The following is a 23,237-nucleotide window of genomic DNA, read 5'->3' on the forward strand; positions in this document are numbered from 1 at the left end:
AAAGGCAGATTGAGAGAGGCAAGACATGAATGGGAGGAATAGAGTCGATCAGGCACACAAGTTCATGTTAGAATTTGTCATTTGTATCCTCAAGAATACCATTGAAGTAGCCTGTCTTTCTCGAGTTACTGACTGCTGTTCCTCTCACAACAACACTGCCAGTCTGCATTACGCCAAGATGGATTCTTCTCACTGCATTATGTCAGCCTATGCTCAGGAGTTAAGATAGCAATGTCAGCCTGGGTGACAAATTTCCAGTCGACACCACAAGCATGTCCATCATTGACCTTTTTGTCTTGAATGAGTATTGCATCTCTACAGGACGATCTAAGCATAAAACTTGGAAGCATCTGAGGTTCAACACCCCAAATCACAATAATTGTGCCCTTAGATAATTTCAAACAATATCAGTCACCTGCTCTATGATTGATCGTGGCTTGACTTCAATATTATCCAAATGCACATTCGTTCCCCTTGTTATGCATTTGGCACCATACTTATCTACCTTGCCTAGGTAACTTCACGAATAACACAGCACTATCAATCACAAATCAATCACACTTGTACCATAACTCCACACAATGGTATGTGGTCGTCCCGCCCGTGTCTGCAGGCAGTACAGGCCGACGGGTCCAGGCGCCAAAGCCAAGACCACACCTCTATCTATCATTTACCCGAAAATCCACATTGCCGACGCGGACAAGGACCCCCGGGGGGATAACCGGGGCCGAGTAGCCGCATATCGTGAAGGATTGACGAGTCAGCACTCGACATTGCGCTAGAATACTTACGGAGCTCCTATATGCCTATGACTGGAAAGGTGCTTAGGTTGTTCTGCCCTTACGAGCAGTATTGTTCTCGAAAGCCTGTCGTAGAGCACAACCCACGACGACACGTCAGTTTCTACATTGTTTCTCCTGCAACGGTGAAATCAAGGCGCATGATAAGTTGGAGATCTGTATTTTGGTCACGGACAGAATATTGGATATTTGGAAGTTTATTCTCCTTTTATTAGATGCAAAACCTAAAGGGCCACGTCGATAAGCCCAGACGAGCCTTCCGTTTAGTTCAATTCCAAAGAGCATCCAAACACTTCTTCGGGTGTCGTGCCAACGGCTCTGTTTTACTCCTACAATTCTTCAGATGACCCAGCTGTATGTTTGCACCATCGACTCATTAGATAGATTGCTCTCTACATTCGATTCATAGTCTATGCGCTCAATGTCCGTACTAGGGAGTGGTCGTTCCTCCATGAATCTCGGACAAGAGATCAGTAAACTGCTTCTTCTCGACGTTTTGCGCATGCATCTTGACGTTTTCGAGCAGGTCCTCCTGCACCGCCGTCTTTCCCGAAGCCCTGATGATTCGCCAGGCTCGGCGAAACTCATCTCTGATAGAGACAATCCCGTGGTGAGTTACTGTGCGGGCTACATTGTGATCATGCTCAAATGGGTCCTCGATGGCGAACAGGTAACGGTGCCGAACCTCCTTCACCTCTTGGGGTTTGGCTGCAATATCGGATCTGACCTGGCCATCTGGTAAACTCTTTTGTTCGTCATTCTGACCGCCTTCTGCAGCCGATCGCGCCATAGATGCATCAGCCGGCTTCAAAGGGACTCCCGTGTCTGGCGCAGTCGGGGTGGGTGGAGCACCCATTTGTGTTTGCATCACAGTCTTTGCCTGTACCCAGTTTTTCTCTTGTTTGCTGAGAAGGCCTCCAGGCGTTCTGAGACTAATGACATCTCGGCCCCAATCGAAGCCTCGCTTTTGTATCGTACTCATCATATTGTTTTGCGCATAATATTCAAAGAATCCCCTCATTAAGTAACCGATAGAATCTCTATTGGCATTGAGAACGCCTTCTTGCGAAAGGCGCTGGATCTCATTCTCGTTGCGCCAGAAACGTACATTGCGTCCTTTGCAGGTCGTAATACCTTCAAGTTCCCCAGGTGGTAGTTGAGGGTCCTCCGGAGCGAGGATTTGCAAATTGGGACACACAAACGGCTGAATGACGTTGACCAGATAATGTATCACCATTAATACATAGCCATAACTGCTGAGAGTGCCTCGGTATGGGGTGTTGATGTCTCTGGCTTTGGCCCAATGCTTGACGAAGAGCACCATGGGCCTGACACGCGGGTCAGTAGCTGCATAGCATCGAAGCAAGTGACTGTTCTGGAGGGCAAGGTCGGCGGAAAAGTTGATGTCACACTGAACACCAATTCCTGACTGCGGAAACTCGAGTCGGTCATGGTAGCGATCCTTAGGCTGATTCGGTGCAAGCTGACCAGGGCTCGGCAATTCCAATATTCTGCGGTAGACTTGCCTCAGCGAGTCGTCGACTGGGAGGCGGTATTCATGACCATCAACTGCAGGGGTCTGAACCAGATCGCTGCGAAGAAATTGAATGTACTCCTTGATCAAGGGGACATCATCCTCACTGTAAAGACCGCCCTTCTCAACTGCCCTTGCGTAATCATTGGCGAGATGTAGGCTTCCATGTCTCCGAGCCACATCTTTCAGGTCCTTCGTGCCTGTGTTACGGACAAAGACTTCGCATTTCTCCCTTATCTCCTGATCATCGATTCCAGAAACGTAGTATCCAATAATTGGTGAAGTCAATTCTGAAGACGAATGAGGAGCAATTCTCAGCTGGGCCATGACCTTGCTAGCACGGCCAAAATAATCTGCAGCCGACTCATAGGGTTCCTGTTGCAATTGCATCAACTGGACAGACGGGATCTTTCGCAACTTCTCCAGAACCAGGAACATCTCCTTGTTAAAGGTAAGCGGGTCCAGGCCAAAGTACCGTGTTCTATGAAACTCGGACCACCAATGCACTGTTCTTGCATGTGATTGTTCAGAGCGTGGGTCACTCTCGTGTATGACTCTGTTCTCCCAAAGCATGACCAGTTTCTCGCCTTCGGCCATATTACAGACTCCGTGTAATGTCCTCCAGTTTGACAAGTCGCCTTTGCTGGCAAAAGATGGATGTAGCATCAAACGGTTCCGCAGAGCAGTATCATTCAAGCCCTCGACAAAGGAACTGCTAACCTGGTCCAAAAGATGAAATTCTTTGGCAGTAAAGACGCTGATATTTGAATGTGTTATGTCATGGCCACCAAGTTGTCGCAGAATCTTCTTGGCCTGGTTGTGATACGCGAGTAAAGTCTGATTGTGAGACTGCTTCAGCGAAGATAACAAGTGTTGACGTGAAGCATCTTTGTCCTTTTTCGGCACGGCATCGTTCTCAGCTTGTACTCCTGTAGCGGGGATGGCTGTGTCTTGTGGTATGGTTTCTGACTGCTGCTTGAATGTCTGTTCGTCAGATGGAGCATCGACCGTGTTTTCTTCGGCAGCATTGGCATCATCATCCGTCAAGCCCTGTTCCCATTTTCTGCGCTCTTCAAGAAGAGCAGAGTGAAGTTGCTGGCCAGGCTTTTCGCACAATTTGATGATTGGAACTCTGGTCCGGGTTAGAAGCCGTGCACCAAAACCAGCATCAAGCAAGGCTCTTTCTATAAGCCTTGGTATAGGGGAATCGGGAGAATCCGGGGGGATCTTGGAATTCGGAGATACAAGGCCCAGATCCATATCGGCAGCTTTGGTGGCAAATCCAGAAGCCAAGCTTCCAAAACACGCCAGTCGTACGCTGTACGGTTGGAAATCTGGCATCTGGTTGATGTTGACCTCAAAATCGGACACGACGGCGCGACAAATGAGCTCGACATGGCCCCGAAATCTGTCCTTTTCGAGTATTTCGTCGTGGTCAATTTCAGCACCGTGAAGTACTGCCATGCAAAGATGCTCTAGAAGTCCAGACTGTGCAGCTAGCTCCTCAGGTCTGACTTGATACTGTCGATGTCCATCCGGATTGTAAAGCGTTCCGTGCGCGTTTCGTGGAGGTCTTCCACCAAAGCTGTCTGCCTGCATAACGTTTACTCCCCGGCTGTGAGATCCGTCCTGTTGCTGAGGTTGCGATCTCCAGTTCTGTTGAACATGAGCTGGTGACGTGGAGGACGTAGCAGCAGCATTAAAACTGCGATTCTGCTGTGGATGATGATTGGACTGGAAAGCTGCACGGGACCCAGAAGGCACATGGCCTTGAGCATTGTGAAAGCCAGCCTGATTTTGACTGGGACGGCTTTGATGGAAGCTCGAATCGCGCCCTCTCTGAAACCCTGGTTGATTGGGGTAAGGTTTCGCAGACTGGGACGTTGTTGCTCTGGGGTCGATATCTATGGTCATGCGAGAGCTCATCTGGCGACGCTGTGCTTGATTGGGGCGCTTTCTGCCCTTATTTGGCGCCGACGGGGTAGTTTGGCCATCAGACTCTTGCATGGTATTCAGCGAGCCCGGATGGACCTGATTTGATGAGGAGACAGCCTCTGTATTGTTCAGTATCAGGTTGCGCAGATGGTCCTCGAGAGGTGCCCCAGATTGGTGTTGTGTAGCCATCATGTCAGAAAGACTCATGAGGGCTGAGCCAAAGCCGAAACAATGTCGTTGTCTCTATGAGTGGCCCAGATCTGTCTTGAGCGAACTTCAGTGTCGCTGTTTCAGGCCTTCTCCCCTACTGTGAACATTCGATTGTTGAATCCAGTTCAAAATAAAGTGGGCACGTAGCTATGAGAATGAAAGAGCGAGAGGCCCTTGGGGAGATCCAAGACAACAACAAAATACCGACAGTAGAAATCTGCAAGCAGTTCGAGGCGTTGTTCGAAACGTGTCTAGTGTGTTTGGTGTTCCAGCTGCGGTTCCTTTCAAGACGTCTCATTCAAGAAGGCTACGCCGAGACCAGATTGGTAGACATTGGCATTCGTCGCCAGAACTCTCCCACTTCTGGTGTCTATGTTGCTAAAGCAGAAAGTGAGGAGGATGAAGAAGAGGCCAGCAGAGGCCTACGAGATAGCGCTAAGATCGTGATGGCCATATTAGTTTGATCGAATTTGCAAAATGGGTAAACTTGGAGTGGACAGACACATACTCGTCAAATAGTGAGTGACATGGACTTCGCTGCAGATGTCACAAAAGCGGGGAGCACAACAACAATGGCCAACAAACGTTTTTGATATCGGCTCCTGGATATTCCTAGTCGGTAAGGGTTGAACAAATAAATATCCTAATGACGACTTGTGTGTAAAGATTCAGATCGAAGCTATGCGACAAAGTCCAATGACTCCACCAACGTTCGTTTTGTGGGAAGTCTTGGTGATTGGGTGTTTTTATGCAGTGGCATGAGCTTGACGGACTGGAGCTGAGGTGGGTAAGGGTACGTACAAGGAATGAGGTAGCTCCACGGGTCTAGACGCCGTGGTGGCACTGCACATATTCTGTGTACACTACACCACTGCGTACCTGCAAACAGTGGCCGCCAGGCAGGCAAAGGCTAATAACCGGAGAGCGTAGCGCCACTTTTATTCACTACATGCACCCAGCTAGGCAGGTATTGATGCATATGTAGCAGCATAGACCAGATGAATATTATCGTAACTGGACTTTTTGTAGACGGAACTCAAAAGTGAATACCACAAAATCTTGTGAGATTGCAGCGATTTGGAATACATATCATCTCCAGATATGTACACAGAGTACATGATCCTTTACCAAAAAAAATATAAACCCGATGAGTAAAGAGTGACAAGCCGTTAACAGAATTGCAGGTCAGTCTCAATTTTAGCTATCACTAGCGCAAAAAGCAATAAGCTCGGTTGTTGCAAGACAAACGCTGTATCACTGTAAACAGCACAAACTAGAGGTACTTGCAGCTTATTCACTACTGCTACCTTTTTCCAGCCCAGTTGCTGCGAAAAGTACTTGGCCAGTGACGTCTGCCTTGTACCTACATGATGTACCTAGCTGTATGACGGGACTGGAGTTTGTAATGTAGGCAGCACAGAACAATTGCAGGCCTGCACTCCAGCATCTCCGCCCAGCAGATTCCTTGTCGGACCTTCATTCATTCATTCCACTGCCGGCCTTTGTCATTGTTGCCGCATCCGACCATCAACTTCATAATTGCCACCACCTTCACTGCGTCTAGGCGCACAGCGGCCGAGGAACGCTTTTTGCCCCCTTGCCCGCCCTGCTGTGCAAATTGAGGCCGTCGCGACGAGACAAGCGCGCTCATCCGGTTCGCTACACCTCTACCGATAAAACTTGCGGGCAGCTGCCTACCTAGGTCCTGTGCAACAGCCTGCTCATCCCGCATCGCTGTTACACCAGCATACGCTTTACACCATCGAGTCTGCCTCACTGATGCCGCCCGGATGTTTATGAGAAATCTGCGATAGCAATCATCACTGGGGGTTACGGCGCTACATACCTTTGCCTTGAACGCCATCCACGCGGTCTTCGCGCCCTCCATTTTCCGAGCCACAGTCGACGCGATATAACCTTCTCGCAATGAGCGCGTCACCTGCCAATGGCCCCAATGGCCAAGGCCCAACACCACCTCAAGGGAAAGCACCGGTTCCCCGGCGCCGACCGGCCAAGGCAAACCCCTTCCGCCCGGTGCAGAAACCACATGCTCGCCCCGCAGCTGTTCACGCTCCAGGAACTCCGCTGCCTGCCAGCTCTAAAGGCGTCCCCCCCAAGCCTCCTGTCCCGAAGCCTCTAGGAAATTCCCAAAGTCAGCAGAACTTCGAGGAGGATCGTCAGAAGTATGGTGGCTGGTCGTTTCCTATGAGGGAAGGCATGGGCGAATTCGATTTGGTCTTGACCAAGAAGAACACCAAAGATGGCCTACGATCTCACGTCATGAGACTTATCCCACCCCGGAAATCCGAGAACGGCATTGATCCTTCGGATCAGAATGAATTCACGCGCCCCGTTTTGTTGCACCGTCGTGATCCCAGACAACCTCCGCCTGGCCGCGTACTTAAGGAGCCCACGCCCATTGAGGAGGAGACACCAGAGCAAATTGCAGAACGAGAGAGACTGGCACAGATCAAGGCCGATAGAGATGCGCAGCGTGCCTTGGATGATGCTCAGAAAGCTCCATCTGGCGGTCCAGCCAAGAAGCAGCCCAAGCAGAAGGACAAACCGCAGGGTACCAAGGTCAACCACGGGCCGCGAACGGAGGCTGCCAAGAAGGAGTTTGACATAAGGTACGAGGAAGCTTTACCATGGCACCTCGAAGATGCCGACGGTCGAAATGTTTGGGTTGGCCAGTATGAGCGACCTCTGTCGGAGACCAAGGCGGCCATCGTTTACAAGGATAACAAGTTCATGATCACGCCACTTGGGAAATGGTACAAGTTCACATCCAAGCGATCGTCAGTCAATGCCATGACTATTGAAGAGGTCGAGGCAATCATGAAGAAGAAAGCACCCGTTGGACGCTGGGCTGTGAGAGACCAGCAGCGTGAAGCTGCCGAGAAGGCCATCAACGAGTCCCGAGGTGCGGGCATGGTGAAGCAGGAGAGCCACACCTATAAACAGTCTAGCCGGAAGGAAAAGGAAGATCACGATGATATTGACATGTCAGGTGACGAGTTCCAAGACGATGACGAAACCGCCGGATTCGAGCCTGAGAAAGATGAAGATAGCAAGGACTCCAAAGACAAGGTTCGAAGAGATCAGCTTGGTGCTAACCTCTTTGGTGCTGCCGATGAGAAGGCCGTGGAGAGTGAGGAAGCTGTGCGACGTCGTGAGGAGCTTGAGAGGAAGCTGTTCGGAAAGAAGATGAAGAAGGCTCTCAAGAAGCGGGACAAGCAATTTCAATATGATTCGGATGACTCTGAGAGGGAGCGGGATCCTTTTGCTTCTTCCGTAAGTCGAGTCTGGTATCGACCATTACGAACACTGCTAACCATTACCAGAGCGATGAATCTGAAAGTGATTCAGACGAGGAAAAAGTCAAGAAAGAAGAAGACAAGGACAGCAAGGATAAGGATAAGGATAAGGACGGAAAGGACAAGAATGCCAGTGCTTCTAAGGGAAATGGCACTCCTCAAGGCAAGAAGAACCTCGCAGATGCCTCTAAGAAGGGCAAGTCACTCAAACGACCCGGTTCGCCCATGGTCTCGGACTCCAGTGGCAATGAGTCTTCGCGTAAAAACAAAAAGAAGAAGACAGGTCCGGCAAATGCCTCCTTGATGGGAAGCCGCAGTTCAACCCCCATCCCTCGACGGCCCGGCCCACCCGGATCAGCCAGTGACGCAGAAGCCACTGGAGGTGAGATGTCAGATGGCGTTGGTGGTAAGATCAAGAAGAAGAAGATTGGCAGTAACCTGGCCACTGGCACTGGTGCTCGCGGCACCCCTGTTGGCAGCCGAGCTGGCAGTCCTGCTCCATCCAACTCCCAACCCACAGCGCCGTTGACGGCCCAGGAGATCATTGATGCCCTTCCCGAGAATCCCGAAGATGGCGTCACTATCAGTGAGCTGCTCAGGTCTTTCAATAGCCGAATTGGCGAGGGACCAAACAAGTCAACCAAGGCCGATTTTATTCAATTGGTCAAGATTCATGGAAACTATAAGAAGGACACCAAGACCCTTTCCCGAAAGCAGAAGCAGAAGGCAACTTAGAAGGTAATGCCCATTTGAGGAACTTTGCGGCTCCAGCCAGACGGTTTGATATGGGGTATGCGACTGTTGACCCGCGCAATCTGTGGCCAATATGCTCGCTGGCTTGGATGTCAAGGTTGGCCTTTGGTTCTCCGTCGGTTAGGGCCATTACTAGGCTGGAACATGTAATTGACATCATTGGTAGATGGATATTACCTATAAGAATTCCATTCTAGATATTGGCATAATACCCTCGATTTCCGACTACACTCGCTTCGGAACAGATATCCGGCACATTTTCTTTCAATAGGCTGCATAGTGATAAATACCTGCTGCTGGGACTTTGCATCCTAAATTTGAGTCCCAAAAGCCAGTGACAATGTACAGGAGTCAGAGAAATGGTTTAAAAATTGTCTCAATTTGGGTATCACGGTTGAATCTATCATTGCTTTTAAATTTGCATCTGTAGGGACTCTTGAAGAGATGTGGGCGAAATGCCTGCTCCTACTCGTCCATCTGCCAGTTGTACTCGAGGTTCTTGTTTCTTTCCACACGGTTCATGGCCCTGAACCTCTCAGCCTCCCAACCATTGCCTCTATCAACCCCGTCCCAGCGATAACCTGGGCGGATGCCGTATCGATTCGGCGGTGCTGCACCCTGATAAATTGGCCTTCCTTTGTTCTTCTTGTTGCCTCCCGCCGCGGCACCGGCGCCTGTCCCAATCATGTCGGCCATGGTGTCGCCCCACCTCGTTTTCTCCTTGAGCTCGCGATTCATCTCCTCATCGTTGACGCCGCGGGCAACGGTCATGAGCTTGGCGTCCTGGAGGAGCTCACGGCGGGCGTGGGCCTCGCGGACCTGGACGTCGCCCTTGAGGGCCTCGACGGCCTGGGCCTTTTTCTGCTCGGCCTCGGCGAGCTGCCGCCGCGCCTCGGCCCGCTTCATGCTCACGTCGATGCGCCGGCCCGTCGCGTCGCGGTACACGGTCTCGGCCTCGCGCTCGTGCTTGCGCATCTTTTCAAACTCGGCCTCCTCGAGCGCCTTGCGCCGCGCCAGCTGGGCCGAAACCGTGGCCGCCGACTGCAGGCCCGCGTGCGTTCCATCCGACATCATGACGACGGCTGGGTCGTCATCTTTTTGCTCGCCCGTCGCGGCGGCGGATTCGGCTGCCGCCGAGGCCAGGATCGCGTCGGCGGCCGTTGCGTCCTCGCCCCCTTGTCGCACTTCGGCATCCTTGGGCGCCGGCGCCCCAACGACTTTCCAACCCGAACTTTTGGCCTTGCGAAATTCGGCCGATGTCCCTGCTACCGTGGCGGACACATTCTCGTCATCGTCATCGTCTGCATTGGTGGATCGCGTCCAGCCCGTCTCGTCGTCGTCGGTGATGAGGAGGCCGGCCGAGGCGTCCTTGTTGCGCTTGCGCTTCTTGGAGGGCTTGGGGTCTGCGCTGAGATAGTGTTTTGCTAGATACGAAGAGAGGTCTGCTGGCATCTTCTTGCGTGTGATTTTTTGAAGGTGGATAGGGAATGGAATGCCAAGACCAGACAGGAAAGGGAAGGAAGGAAAAGTAGATGTGTTGATCGTAAGGCTGAAGTCGTAGTGATGCGGCTCTTACCAGAATGTAGACAAGGCTGCCGCACGTTTGTGGTTGTCTGACGTCGTTAAGCTTGCGCATAGGACTGAGAGTGCTTATCTTATCAATTCATTATTTATGCAGCTAAGCGCAAGTCCAGACCCTCCAGACGGACACCCAAGGTTCGTCATACAACTGCACTAACTCGCACAATTATGCAAGTCTCCAAAGCGTTTCCACAACGACCACACACCCAACGAACAACAACAGGTACAACATTCAGGACCACAAAAAACATGTGCTGATCCAAGCGAAATCGGAAGATTGAAGGATCTTCTATCGTCACCAACCTCAAGACCTGTTCGGTCCGGAAGGGAAACGTTACACTTCTCTTAGAGCATGACCAGAACACGCAGCGAATGGGAATGCAACGGATGAAGCTACAGGCTACCACTCGCGAGTCATCTCGCGTTCGAAGTTCGGCCTACAATGACCATGCAGAGAAGACCGAAATACTCCCATGGTTGAATGAATTGTATTATCTCGGATCCACCGGCCCCGACTGGAGTAGCCAAGGGTTGATGGAAAGAAAATGAAATAGAGGTGGGCAGGCAGAAAAAGACTGGTTCTAGAACCAGACAGATAGGGGGGATCATCAACCATATATCAGAGAAATTATTGGACTATTACTAATCGTGTTCAGTGCGGCTTACCTGACATTTCCATTGTATTTTGACGATCCCGAAAATATGGATTATTTCCGGGGACCAGAACGCAGTCGCCTCTGCCGTCACCCTGTCTCTAGCAAAGTTTTATTGCTGACTGTCTTCAATAAACGACGTCCACACCACGACTGCTTCATCGACTCTGTGCATACAATTGCACAATTCAAAAAAATAAATTATAGTCATGCAGATGCGACAAGGGTATATTGAATGTTTGTTGTACAGAGATTTGGGTATGTATACTCTGAAGGGGGATTTTCGAACGCCACCTATGCAAATCGTGTCATAACTCCGGGAATAAGAAGATTCCGGCCAAGCCTTGCCCCCCAAAGAAACAAAGAAAAGATTGAAAACAATTGGTCGCTCAGCATCAAGTCGTCCACTCTCGTCCACCCTAATCAATCAATGAATCCTTTCGGCTCTGATCTTTCCGGCAGTCCCAAGCGAACTGCATGATCTGGCCAAAGTCGTTGAAGGACGGCAGAACTGCCGCCAGCTTTGTGATTTTTTGCCCGAACCAGGGCGGAGCACACGAGACCTTGCGCTCGACTCGCATGTATTCGTGCCAATACTGTCGCTCGAGCAGCTTCAGTTCGGGATGCAAGGATGCAACCTCTCCTGGCTCATCCACGCCCCACCCATATGTAGCCCCGCTGTCCTTGAGCCACGAAATCTGGGAGCTGTATTTTGTCAAAATGGTGCCCAGGATGTCGAATATGATCTGGCCGCCCAGGTCAAAGTAATCCACGACGTCGGTAATGACCTTTTTCGACTGCTCCGCCTTGAGATACATGAGCAGGCCCTCGGCGATCACGAGCGTCGGTCTGTCCTGGGGGATATCTCTCAGCCAGTTGTCATTGGTCACGGACAGGCTCCGTAAGCAATAGTCACCCTCTGGGGGCTCTGTATATAGGCGTTGCCGCAAGTTGGTGACCAGCGGCTTGTCCAAGTCGATCCAGCGCACGTTTGGACCCCTCTTGATCCGGAACACCCTGCTCTCGAGGCCACATGCCAGCTGCAGGACCTGACACGGGCGGTCGCCATGGGATTCTAGAAAAGTTCGGCACCAGGAATCCAGCTCCTTGGCTCGACCCGCTATGAAGCGTCCATAACGCTCGTCGTGCAAGGCTGCAAAGGTGCTCCGTGAATAATCCACATCGCAGCGATCCAGGAGATATTGTGCATATGGATCGCCCAGCAAAGGTTCCGAGCTCTGGGCGTCTTTGGCCCTACACCATGTAGACGCCAGGAGTGTCTCTTCGATGCCTTCCAGGATAACCTTTTCTTTGGGCATGGTAGGTGTGCTTGGCAACGAAGTTGTGGGCGAGAGCCCTCCGCCGAATTCGCTGGTATTTGGTCGGCGCATGGCTAGATTGTGATGTCTGGGTATCTGATTAGATGTCATCTGAACTCCCCATCCGGGACCAAGACCCAGGTTTGCGAATGTGCTATCATTATATACGGCTTCAGGGCCCGCCAGAAGCCGAGTCGTAGGTCGTCTAGCCCCTCGCCTTACACGGAGTTGTGTGCGGGCTGTGTGCGGGTTGCGAGATAACCCCCGGCCGTTACGGTGGCTCGGAAAGTGGTTGTACGTAAAAACGATGGGTGCTCCCAATTCACCGGATGGGCTGAGCGGGTGGGCTTCCGGTTGGATAGGAGAGAAAAATATGGCTCCGGATACCCATGTTCAGACGCCACGAGGCAAAAGACCCGGCCGAAAGGGAAAAAATACAATACTGGAGACTCGCTGGAAATGGCCATGCACCCCACTTATTGACCCAGTTGTCAAAGAAGAATATACCTATCACCAGGCAGCCAGGCCACTTAGCGAGAAGGGGCCCCTCGCACTGCTTCAGGCGTTCGCGACACTGACCAGTTGTGGCATCGAGGCGACTTCAACGCGATGGCGAGGAGGCAACGGATAGCTCGCGTATTGATTCCATGGCTTCCGGTGGCAACGCAGCTGATCCAGAGGCCATCATGGAAGGGAGGTCAAATAGACTTCATCGTGGCACAGACAACTCGATATAGGCAAGAGTTGCCATGTCAAATACATGCATGCAAATGGTCAGTACACACTACCAGCAGGCAACTGTTTAAGATGTGAGTTACAAGTGCTTTCGCCTGTGGCCATCGTCGGAACCTGGTTGCCTCTCTGTTATTGAAGACGTCTCTTGGGAATGGTCATTGATCCGACGGTCGGGATCATCTAGGATGTTGTGCCAAACAATCTTTTTGGTTAGCTTCCAATCTAATATTTCTCGCTTGACATTCATGCCAGACCCCGAGGGGATGATCCTATCAAGTAGCAAGGTAGTGAAATTTATACTATATGTATATTGTCAAGAATCTCTACAAGTATATCACTTTGCCAGAGTACCCTTTGTCACACATCCTTCCAAGTTTTCGATACCTGTACCTAATCATATTTGATATGCCTCCGCCCTTGTCCTTGCCCAACTTGGTATGCCATTTGAACGCACGTTCACACATATAATATCAACCGAGCGGTTGATCCAAGGTTGAATTTCAATCACAGATGTTCATGGAGTTGAGAACCAAGAGTTCTAATCCGCATCGGAGATCCTAAGCAGCTTCCATTCTTCCCTCCAACATGGCGCCCTGGCTTTTGGAAGATTGTCCCAAAAATGCGTGGTAGTCATAGTCTGCAGTTGCCAGGGTAACAACCTCCCCTTGAGAAGGTGGAATCCTGTTAGAACGCTTTGGAACGTAAACTCTTCGTATAGATGACTTCAAACCTCCCAGAGTTCCTGTAGGGAAATGAGGCGGGCGCACCATGCCCTTCTCAGTATCGGCTTGTGTGTTGCTCCCAGATCTTACTTCTCTGTAAGTCCATGACCGCATCTCCTGATACCAGCGAGCTGTTTTGTCTGGAATGCCTCGGAACAGAACAAAAATCACGGGCATACAGGCACAAGCGATTCCGATGCACAGTTCAGCAGCGCTATCATGGATTAGCCAAGGCAATATGAATGGTGGTCGATGACCAGCTGGGAACATACCAAAGCGCTTGTACGGGAATTTGTGTCCAAGTTTCGTCGCCTTCATTGAACATTTTGAAGCGGTATGCCGTATTGATAATAGATACAATGCAAGCGCTTGTAGAATATCAGCATGCGCGCCTCAAAGACCGAGCGGTTGATCGTACTCACACAAAGCCAGCGCTGAAAACACCATAGACTCCGGTCCTTCGCCTTTGAGAGAGGCGTAGTCCAGAAAGCATGAACATTGGCAGAAACCAAACGTAAAAGTCTGTGAGGGACCCGACAACACTTTGTGCTTGGGCAAATTTTTCATCTTCTTGTCGACAACGGGTGCCTCGCGAGGGCGGTAAAACGGTCCAGTTTTCATCTAGGGACTCGCGTGGTAAACAGGACGCCAAAGTCACGATAACACTGATCGTGTAGAACACCACGTTGAAGATTAATCCACTCCAAATCAGAACCTTTGCTCGAGGATGCGGAGAGAACAAACGCAAGTATAACATCAAAAGTGTCGACTTCACTGCCACGCAAGAAATTGCGTAGGAGATCCTTGATACGATGATGAGCTTTACAAGTCAGATTCGCAACTTGCTTCCTCTTGTGACCCATACTCATCGGGCAGTAACTCACTTTTGAAAACAGTGGCGTAATGTCTGTAAGAGGCACGTCCCACAGATGATAGCCAACTGGCTTGTCGAGGACTGGCATACGCAGTGCATGTCAGATGCTTTCTTCACAATTATCATGTGAGTTTATTATACAAACATATCAATGTTGTGCCACAGAAAACGACTGTAAGAGCCTACATAGATATGTCAGCTTTGGAGGACTTGCTGTTGTCTTCCGTGGATCCCAAATAACTTACCGCAGAGATCAAACACAAAACTAACTCAATGATCAGTACCATGCACTTTGATGCACAAGGAACCTGGACGTACTATCATCTGCGCTTGCGGCACGTGCTCGCCATTGACGAACGTAGATCCTAAGAGCAAGGGAGACCATCATCAGCGGTAAGGCAATGGCAATGACGATGCGGCATATTGGAGACGATGAAACTGGGTCGACAAAGTTTGACACCACTCCTGCTGGTGGTGCCGCCGCGGGGATCTGAGACAGGTCGTAGTCCATCTTCAGAAGAAGTGATGAATCGTCAAGGTGAGCCGTTCGCGGTGAGAAACACTGATCTAGAGAGGATAGATGTCAAGAACGACATCTGCAAATGGGATGAGTATGTAATTTCTATATAAATCTCAATTCGTAGGTGTAGATCTTTGCCTTTATCCCTCAAGCCGCGGAAATCGGCCCCAAAATACTCTCGATTTCCCAACCAATGTCTGACACAAAATCTTTTGGATGATGCCGTGTATTGAAACTGAGAGATTGATTGGGTTAAAAAGAAAACATTCCGCTCTTTGAAGGATTTCCATGGGTAGTACGAATCACAAAGTAGTGAGAGCGTTTGGGGGCATTTTGGGGTCGATTTCCGCGGCTTAAGGGATAGAGGAGGGAGAAGTTCCTATCAGCTACGTACATTGCCCGGTGCACAAACCGTGTGTACGTACCTAACCTAGACATATTGGCCCGGAGCGCTTCAGCAGCATCCATGCTCACATCAAGCATGTGTTTCTGGCGTCAACTGGTTGTAAGAAAGGAATTCTTCTTACTGGTTACAATTCCGCCTTGACGGGTGGGTGGGTGGTTGTGTGCAGCACTACAGCTGTTGGGTGGTTTCACGGGCGTTTTTTAGGCCCCATATTCCCTTACAAGCATCCCGCTTTTAGCGCTTTGATACTGAAGTCTTCGGTCAACCCCCTCTTTTTGCGCCAACAAGCACATTGCATGACTTCTTATGCGATGAGATACCCTGATGGCTGTCTTTGGCCACATTTCGCCGACGAGTGTAATCTTGGAAGACTGTTGGTGACGCAAGGCAGTAGAGTCGAGTTGCACGATCATTTGATCTGGCGCCCATGGGCCCACGGTGCTCCCAGGGGCCAACAGGGCTTTGTATAGTCTGTATCCTCTCTTGGCCTCCTTTGAGGAGCAGCCTTATTCCCCAGGTATTTCGGCGGCGCAGCACCCGTACAGAGGAATCCGTAACTCACAAGGGTCCTGCCTGTTCACCGTTGGATGCAATGCAAGGGTAGATGCAACATAGAACGTAGGGTACTGGCTTGATAACAGGCAAACAGGTTAATCAAACCATGTTCTCTTTCGGTTGGCTCCCCACATGCGCATGTAGGCATAACACATAACTACTCTTGACAAGTAAGTTTCTCTGGACTCCCTCCAAATTTGTACTTTCAAATTGATTCCTCTTCCTTTCCTCTATTTTCCAAACCACGAGTAGTGCTACAGGAGTTATCCAGCATCCGACTCTTGCGGCCGACGTCGACATGATAGACCCTTATTTAATAGTAGCTGTGGCCGGTCTTGCGGGCACTTATGCTTTTTTCTGGTCATTGTTGCACTTTACTCAAGATGCCACCGAGCCGCCGTCTGTCGTGGATTCGATCCCGTTCCTGAGTCCAGTTATAAACATGATGGCAAGGGGTGCCAGCTTTCACTCGTATCTCAGGTGAGATTGTCAGAGACACAAAAGTCGATATTGTGCATTTCAGCCAGACTCCCCGAATAACATTTGTAAATATGTACTAATGGTGACGCGTAGAGACGAACATAAGCTTCCCATTTACACACTACGTCTGCCGGGATCTCGCTTGTATGTTATCAATGACACAAGTCTGATTCCTGTTGTCCAGAGGCAGTTTCGAACACTGTCCATATCGCCGCTCCTGGTGAGGGTATTCTCTCATTTCATGGGTGTCAGCCCAAGTGCTCTTGAGATCGTGGGCCGAGATCCCATCGAAGACCATGGTTTTGTGCATCAAATGACTATAGAGACCAGCAAGGGTCTCGCCCCCGGTCCCAACCTTGACGACCTCAATGCCAGAGCAGTCTCCATTCTCGATGCGTCCTTGGCTGCGCTCTCTGCCAAAAATGCCGCCACTACAGTCAAACTATTTGAATGGGCTTCGCTCGAGATCATGATGGCTACAACGAATGCTATTTATGGCCATCAAAACCCTTTCAAGAACCCCGCCGTTCGCGAAGCCTACTAGTAAGTGCAATTGGTACTTTGAAAGTAAGCCATGGGAGTATCATGCTGATAGTTGTGCTCAAGCAAACTGGAAGGTGGCCTCATCACTATGATTACTGGATTCTTGCCATCGCTCCTCGCCAAGGATAGTCTGGAAGCTCGAGAAGTCATGACTGAGGCCTTTATGAAATACTACGCCGAAGGTGGTCTTGACGAGGAAGCGTCCGTCTATGCACGAAATAGATATGAATTACCTTCTTCACTTGGTGTCCCCGTCAGGGATGTGGCACGGATGGAAGCTGGGGGGTCCATTGGTCTTGTCGCCAACACCATGCCTGCAACATTCTGGATGCTCTGGCACGCCTTTTCGGATCCCAATGTTCTCGAAGACTGCCGCCAGGAAGTAAGTCAGGCTGTTCACGAGAAGGACGGCGAAAGCTACCTAGACTTGGCATATATCAAGAGCTCTTGTCCCATCCTGGCTTCTACAATGCAAGAGGCATTCCGCTTGCATAGTATAGGCATGTCAGCACGAACAGTCGTCGAAGACCATGTTCTTGGCGGAAAATATCTGCTCAAAAAGTATATTTGCCCAAAAGCCATAAATATCTATCCAAGCGATAATATACTAACCTTCACTAGGGGCAATACAGTATTGATCCCGAGTACTGTGCAACATAGCTCTTCTCAAGCTTGGGGAGATAATGTGGACAGGTTCTACCACAAACGATTTGTCAAAGAACATGGCGCGACCAAATACAATCCCACCGCATTCCGTGCTTTTGGCGGCGGGACGACTCTATGTCCTGGACGGCACTTTGCTTCAATGGAAATCTTGGCATTTTTCAGTGTCATACTCTTGCGCTTCGATGTCACCCCACTCTCGGGTTCCTGGGATACCAAGGCCTTTAGAGAAGCGAATGCTGCCTTTCGCCTCCCAAAACACGACGTGGAGGTACAGCTCGTCCCGAAGAATGATAAGATTTGGCACATCTTTTTCTCTGAGCCCGGACAGCCGATGATAATTTCCCAAGAGGACATCGCATCGGTCGTAAAGGTAGAATGAAGTGGATCCTTCACCAGCAGAGAAGCAAGGGAGGGAGATGCAATGTCTCTGTTGGTGCATTGCAGCGTACGTGCATGACATGTTAGTTGGTTGTATGCAATGTGCCACTGTTGGGACCAGGGCCACCAAGTCCGAGGTAATGTCATATATGCTAGACTTTGCAACAATTTTCCCTGTTGGCATCTACCCTTTCTTAAACTTACCACAGGATCCAGCAATACCCTCACAAGCGTTTGAAACAGTTGCTTGCTGGGCAATCTTCTTCAGTCTGGTCTATTTCAAATCCGTCAAGTCTGTCTCTGCTACCCAAGCCAGGATCAATATAATTTCTATCTCACTCCTTGACGTGGCTGCTTTTACACCAAACTATGCCCAACTGCGATGGAAAAATGGAAGCTGGCTTATACTCTTTAGGTTAGGCATGCCAAGGAATGGAGTTTACCGCAACCCCTATCCGCCTTGGAAACAGCACCACCATCCTCCAGCCCAAACCTCGACTAAAACAAAATATTATTACAATAATTCCATAACTTTACTCACCACTATTTGCAAGGATTGCAAAAAGTGTGCAAAAACATACAACACCGGGGATTCGCTGGTGGTCACCCACCCAACTACTGATCCGGCCGTCACCAGTTTGACTAGGGCAGAGCGGACGGGATGCCGTATTTTCTAGTGCGTATGGTCGTATGTGCTTGTTATTTGTAAGAATTGCCTCTATATATTGCAATTTTATAGAATTTCAAAACGGGTGGCCTTTGCGTTTCCGTCAGCTTTGAAGAATGCTACGTTGGACCTCCATTGGGTAGCTTTTGGAGAGGCGGAGAAATTCCAGCGTACTGCAGTATAGCTGGTAGGAAATGGAACCAAGCAAATATATCTATTGCCCAAATTTCATATTTCCATGATCGTGCAAATTGTGAGAAGAAGATACTGCAATATCGCCTGCATGCCTTATTACAGGAACGCACCACCAATGGAAGACTGGGGCGCATTTTAGGTCTCATTGTAAGGTTAGCGACGTCAACTAGCAGCTAACGAAACATTTCCATAATAATTGCAGCCAGTTCTTTATTTTATTATAAAGATTATAGCAAATACGAGCATAAGACCAAGTGTATTGTATAAATTGGAAATAAATCATGAAATGCTATCTGCTTACAAATTATCAAGCCTTATTAGGAAACCTCGGTAATAATATACACAGGCGGCCCAGCTATGGAAGGGGCACTTTCAATTTTGCTTTTCCTTCTATGCCTATTTCAGTGACAACATTGTCATTGCCATTGATGTTATTGTTATTGGTGACATTCATTTCAATAACATTTCCATTGCCATGAATTTCGGTTCCGTGGTTGCGAGACGCCTCTAGGACTTGTCCGTAGAGGATCAGGAGCAGCAGAAGCGCAAGTCCAGCCTCGATCTCCAAGCCGTGTAATTCGATCTTCAGGTCCAGGCTGATGCGCACTGGCCTTTGGTGCGGTTCTGTGTTGCTTGGAGAAGGGTCGGTATAATGATTGCGGTACGACTTGGAGATCACCAGACCCAAAGTCACGAGGACGTAGCTGCGAATTTGTTCTTTGAGCTGTTGCAACTGTCTAGCTCGGGCCTCCTCTCCGGCGGCCCTTTGCGATATGATGAGCTTGTGTCTTGCAATGAAAGTAATCGCCAAGAGAGCTGGGTGCGACCGAAGGCGAACGCTACGCAGCTGCAGCGGCCGGTGTAATGGAGGCAAGCATCTTTGCGAATCTGCAATATCGCCAATCATTTGTGGCCCGGAACTTGGCCTTGAAGACTGCAATGTATAGCTAGACTTTGGTTGAGGTGGTTCGAATATATTATCACTAGTCGCCTTGATTAGATATTCTTTGCATTATCACATCCTCGTGATCTCGTACCTCAGCTTCACGGTCGGGTTTTTGGAGTCCATGACGACCGTGTATAATCACTGATTGCTGTGTCTTATCCAGTATTATAATCGAGTATCGACAATTTGTCTGATTTGGGAATATTAGAGGTTTCGTCTTACGGTCAGATAAGGTGGGGTTTAAAGCGTTTTCATGCGACTGTAAGGCTTCACACCGACCTTGGATCCGCGCGTAGATTTGTAATTACATGCTCAAAGCGAGGGAAGACGCAAGGCTGTACCGTAAAGATGAATGAAGGAGTGGCGAAGCAAGCCATCCTTGCCCAATCATGCATCTAATCAGTCATTCTGTCATCTGTCACCGCTACTCTACACATGTGACTCCAATGGTGTCTGCCTTTCACTGCGCCTGGTTCTAGGTCGCTCTCAGCCCTTCCTCTCAAAGTACTTGTTCATGTGTTCCTTGACTTCAGCCGGGTCCGCAGCCCATTGGAAGGTCTTGTTCTCATTGCCAGATGTTGTACTCCTGTTTTCATCGCCAAATTGACGGGTTTTGTTGCCGTCTCCTTCTGTTCTGGAATCGTTCGCCCGTCCAATTTGCTCAGTGTCGTCGCGATTCCCCTTTGTGAACTTCTGGTTTCCGTTTGACGCTGGAACGGGCCTTTTAGAACGATCGATAGCATTCTGTAAGGCATGCTTGACCATATTCGCAATATTATCTTCAACATGTTGGTAAATGGGGTCGGTAGCACTTTCAAATTTGCACATGCTGCTGTGATTAGCGTCCAGCGGTATCTGCTTCTCGCGGTCTCCCGAAAGACCGAGAACAGCGGCTTTCGGATCCACGACCTAGGTGAATTGTTAGTAGAGTCTCGGCAGTGGTAGATAAGTCTTGAACCGCACCATTCCGAGCACCCCCAAAGGTTTTGTTTCGTAGAAGCTCAGAAATTGGAAGTCTTCAAGAAACTGGCGGAAGTCATCTGTGATAGATTTGGCGAACCAAGAATCCAATTTGAGTGCACTCATGAAACTATTCTTCGGCCTTCTGCCCAGTTTTCGCACGGATCCGGCAATTACATCCCCAATCTTGGCGTTATTTCCGCCTTGATGCGGCGTACCGAAGAAAATGATGCCGTATGTGCTGTTCACAATGCTTTTGTAACTCTCGGCCTGCTTTGCATTGATCAATGCCTCGTAAAAAGGTTAGCTTTTGTCGCCATAATTGTCTGAACGGAAGTGTATACATACTCTCTTTACCACTATGCCACCAAGACTGTGACATATAAAGATCAGTCGCCGGTCCTTTTGGCCCTGTCTATGGTCAGACTCAATTGTGGTACCATATGGCTCCGTCACCTACATCACGGGCAATTGCAAGCTGGTTCAGCAGGCTCGCGGCTTGCTCCAGGACACCTGCGGTCGAAGTCTGGAAAGCCACATTCGCGTTGTAGTCGAACAACAGAATTCGGGCTTTGGGAAGCCGCTCTGGGAGAAAGTCGCGCAGCCACAGTGATTTCCCAGCGGTCCAGGTAGCTTCTGCATGCGACTTTCCTCCAAGGGGGTCAAGTCCGTGTACTGCAACAATGCTATGCGCGAGCTGTCAGTACCTATCTTAGCGAGCAGTATGTCATGGAAGGCCTTGTTTATTCGACATACTCTATATCAGGCTCCAAAGGCTTCGCGAGCACCCTGAGGAAGTTCTTCGCCGACGAGCCCGGCTGGCGGACCGCATCAGGAGGGGTGTCAAGTACCGGTGAGGACATCAGGTAAGAAATGGTACAGTAACTTGGATTATGGGGTAACACAAGCCTTGCGCAGAACAATAGGCATGGATGGATGACAGTATGCAAGGATTGGTCAACTCGATTGGCGAACTTGGTCAGCCGATCGTGTCAAAAGGATGCGATTATCACTGATTAGCAATTCATTGAGTACTGTAGGATATATAGTGAAGGGAAAGGTATTGACCTTTGGGTGAACTGCCGATCTTGAGGAGAAAGGAGAAGGCTATAACGCCTCGCCTGTCGCGATTGGGCCATAGCATTCCCACTTGCTGCGCCTTGCTGAAGTGCATGCTCGTTCTTTGACCAATGTGATCCATCCCTAAGAATCTCGCAATTTCTCTCAAGTTCGGTAAGCTTCATGCACCGATATGTGGTATGGTGATATTCGCGCTCCGTGTTGGGGATTCATTTGTCGGCTCCCCAAGGTCGAGTGACACGGAGTTATCATTGGGGACTCGGCTACATTTTGGCTGCTACCACATCATGCATGAGAGTCAGCTGCATTGACCGAAGAGCGTTCAGCAGTCAGCACAGCCTGGTGTCAATTCAACACCAAAAGCCTCGAGTTGTTAGTCATATGAAAAGCGCAAGAAATGATGCCATGAGCAGTACCACGGCGTGTTTTCATTTAAGGACAGCTGGTCCAGCCTGACTGGGAAATGAACAATATTCACAACGAGAACTTCGCAATACTCCTGACAGACTTCCCAACCCAATGGCACAGGCTCAGGCACAAAAGACCTTCTCTCCGACTCGATTCAAGGAAAGAGAAGACAGCAGGCCGAGGGGTCCGCAATTTTTAGACGAACCTCGTGACCAGAGTAGCATGTCATTGGCAGAACGGCCAAGTACTTGGAACAACACTTCGGAAGAAAGAGCGGAAGACGCCAACGAAGAAACTTTACGAGTATGAGATACCTCTACATAATCACACATGAAAATGCTGACATGGAATTCTAGACTGCACCATATCCAGATAGTCAGATGCATGGCAGCGCTGGAATTGATGGCAGTGAAGCCAGTACCACTTCCCAAGGCAATCGACACGCAATTATTGGCGATAGAAATAACGCCCGTTCAGTCGGACGTGGGCATCTTGCTGGTATCAAAGGCAAGGGCAATACGTCGGAACAATATGACACTCATCCACCCACATTGGACAAGAACGTCATCATGTTGGTAATAGTGATTGCAGCTATTCTGATAGGGTGGCTTGTGTCATTCAGGTCAAGTTGAAAGCAGTTCAACCCTATATGTCTGATATGTGTGAACTTGCACGGCTTGTAATTATGTGCACCGTTAATGGTATATTTGACGGGGTTCTCGAGAACAATTGATAGAGATCAACAGATAGTGTTTGCTTCACTTCGCTATCGTATGTCATTTCCCCCCGATGTCCCTCAGAGTATCCAGCAACCATTGGAATTGTTCGCGAATGTGTTTTGGCACTTCTCCAAGTGAGTGAACGAGCCTCTGCTGAACATTGTACAATGGATCGGCGATAGAGACGTTCGAATCCATATAAGTATGGCAGATATTTTGACCATATTGACACACCTCCTTGAAGTTATCGACAGCGAATGTCGTACCAATTTGAATCACAT

At 49.6% G+C, this 23,237-nt stretch overlaps 8 protein-coding genes across 8 annotated transcripts; 2 read left to right on the forward strand and 6 right to left on the reverse strand.

Annotated features, from left to right (window-relative positions):
• Positions 1–1,230: 1,230 nt before the first annotated feature.
• Positions 1,231–4,458, reverse strand: PFICI_05035 (uncharacterized protein; the record flags this gene model as incomplete). Its single annotated transcript, XM_007833616.1, has 1 exon — positions 1,231–4,458. The coding sequence occupies one exon, from the start codon at positions 4,456–4,458 to the stop codon at positions 1,231–1,233; it is 3,228 nt and encodes a 1,075-aa protein (XP_007831807.1).
• Positions 4,459–6,405: 1,947 nt separating this feature from the next.
• PFICI_05036 (uncharacterized protein) lies at positions 6,406–8,531 on the forward strand (the record flags this gene model as incomplete). Its single annotated transcript, XM_007833617.1, has 2 exons — positions 6,406–7,773; positions 7,824–8,531. The coding sequence occupies 2 exons, from the start codon at positions 6,406–6,408 to the stop codon at positions 8,529–8,531; spliced, it is 2,076 nt and encodes a 691-aa protein (XP_007831808.1).
• A 483-nt stretch (positions 8,532–9,014) lies between these two features.
• On the reverse strand, positions 9,015–10,001 carry PFICI_05037 (uncharacterized protein; the record flags this gene model as incomplete). The annotated part of the gene is made up of 1 exon (XM_007833618.1): positions 9,015–10,001. The coding sequence occupies one exon, from the start codon at positions 9,999–10,001 to the stop codon at positions 9,015–9,017; it is 987 nt and encodes a 328-aa protein (XP_007831809.1).
• Positions 10,002–11,202: 1,201 nt separating this feature from the next.
• Positions 11,203–12,174, reverse strand: PFICI_05038 (uncharacterized protein; the record flags this gene model as incomplete). The annotated part of the gene is made up of 1 exon (XM_007833619.1): positions 11,203–12,174. The coding sequence occupies one exon, from the start codon at positions 12,172–12,174 to the stop codon at positions 11,203–11,205; it is 972 nt and encodes a 323-aa protein (XP_007831810.1).
• A 1,220-nt stretch (positions 12,175–13,394) lies between these two features.
• Positions 13,395–13,884, reverse strand: PFICI_05039 (uncharacterized protein; the record flags this gene model as incomplete). The annotated part of the gene is made up of 2 exons (XM_007833620.1): positions 13,395–13,773; positions 13,832–13,884. The coding sequence occupies 2 exons, from the start codon at positions 13,882–13,884 to the stop codon at positions 13,395–13,397; spliced, it is 432 nt and encodes a 143-aa protein (XP_007831811.1).
• Positions 13,885–16,359: 2,475 nt separating this feature from the next.
• Positions 16,360–17,982, forward strand: PFICI_05040 (uncharacterized protein; the record flags this gene model as incomplete). The annotated part of the gene is made up of 4 exons (XM_007833621.1): positions 16,360–16,394; positions 16,488–16,937; positions 17,001–17,498; positions 17,559–17,982. 4 exons carry the CDS (start codon positions 16,360–16,362, stop codon positions 17,980–17,982), a joined length of 1,407 nt encoding a protein of 468 aa, XP_007831812.1.
• A 1,216-nt stretch (positions 17,983–19,198) lies between these two features.
• Positions 19,199–19,750, reverse strand: PFICI_05041 (uncharacterized protein; the record flags this gene model as incomplete). The annotated part of the gene is made up of 1 exon (XM_007833622.1): positions 19,199–19,750. One exon carries the CDS (start codon positions 19,748–19,750, stop codon positions 19,199–19,201), a length of 552 nt encoding a protein of 183 aa, XP_007831813.1.
• Positions 19,751–20,275: 525 nt separating this feature from the next.
• On the reverse strand, positions 20,276–21,612 carry PFICI_05042 (uncharacterized protein; the record flags this gene model as incomplete). Its single annotated transcript, XM_007833623.1, has 5 exons — positions 20,276–20,698; positions 20,753–21,040; positions 21,098–21,160; positions 21,210–21,435; positions 21,506–21,612. The coding sequence occupies 5 exons, from the start codon at positions 21,610–21,612 to the stop codon at positions 20,276–20,278; spliced, it is 1,107 nt and encodes a 368-aa protein (XP_007831814.1).
• Positions 21,613–23,237: the final 1,625 nt, after the last annotated feature.

This window comes from Pestalotiopsis fici (assembly GCF_000516985.1).
Source record: "Pestalotiopsis fici W106-1 unplaced genomic scaffold PFICI_Scf_3, whole genome shotgun sequence".
In the NCBI taxonomy this organism is placed as follows: domain Eukaryota; kingdom Fungi; phylum Ascomycota; class Sordariomycetes; order Amphisphaeriales; family Sporocadaceae; genus Pestalotiopsis; species Pestalotiopsis fici.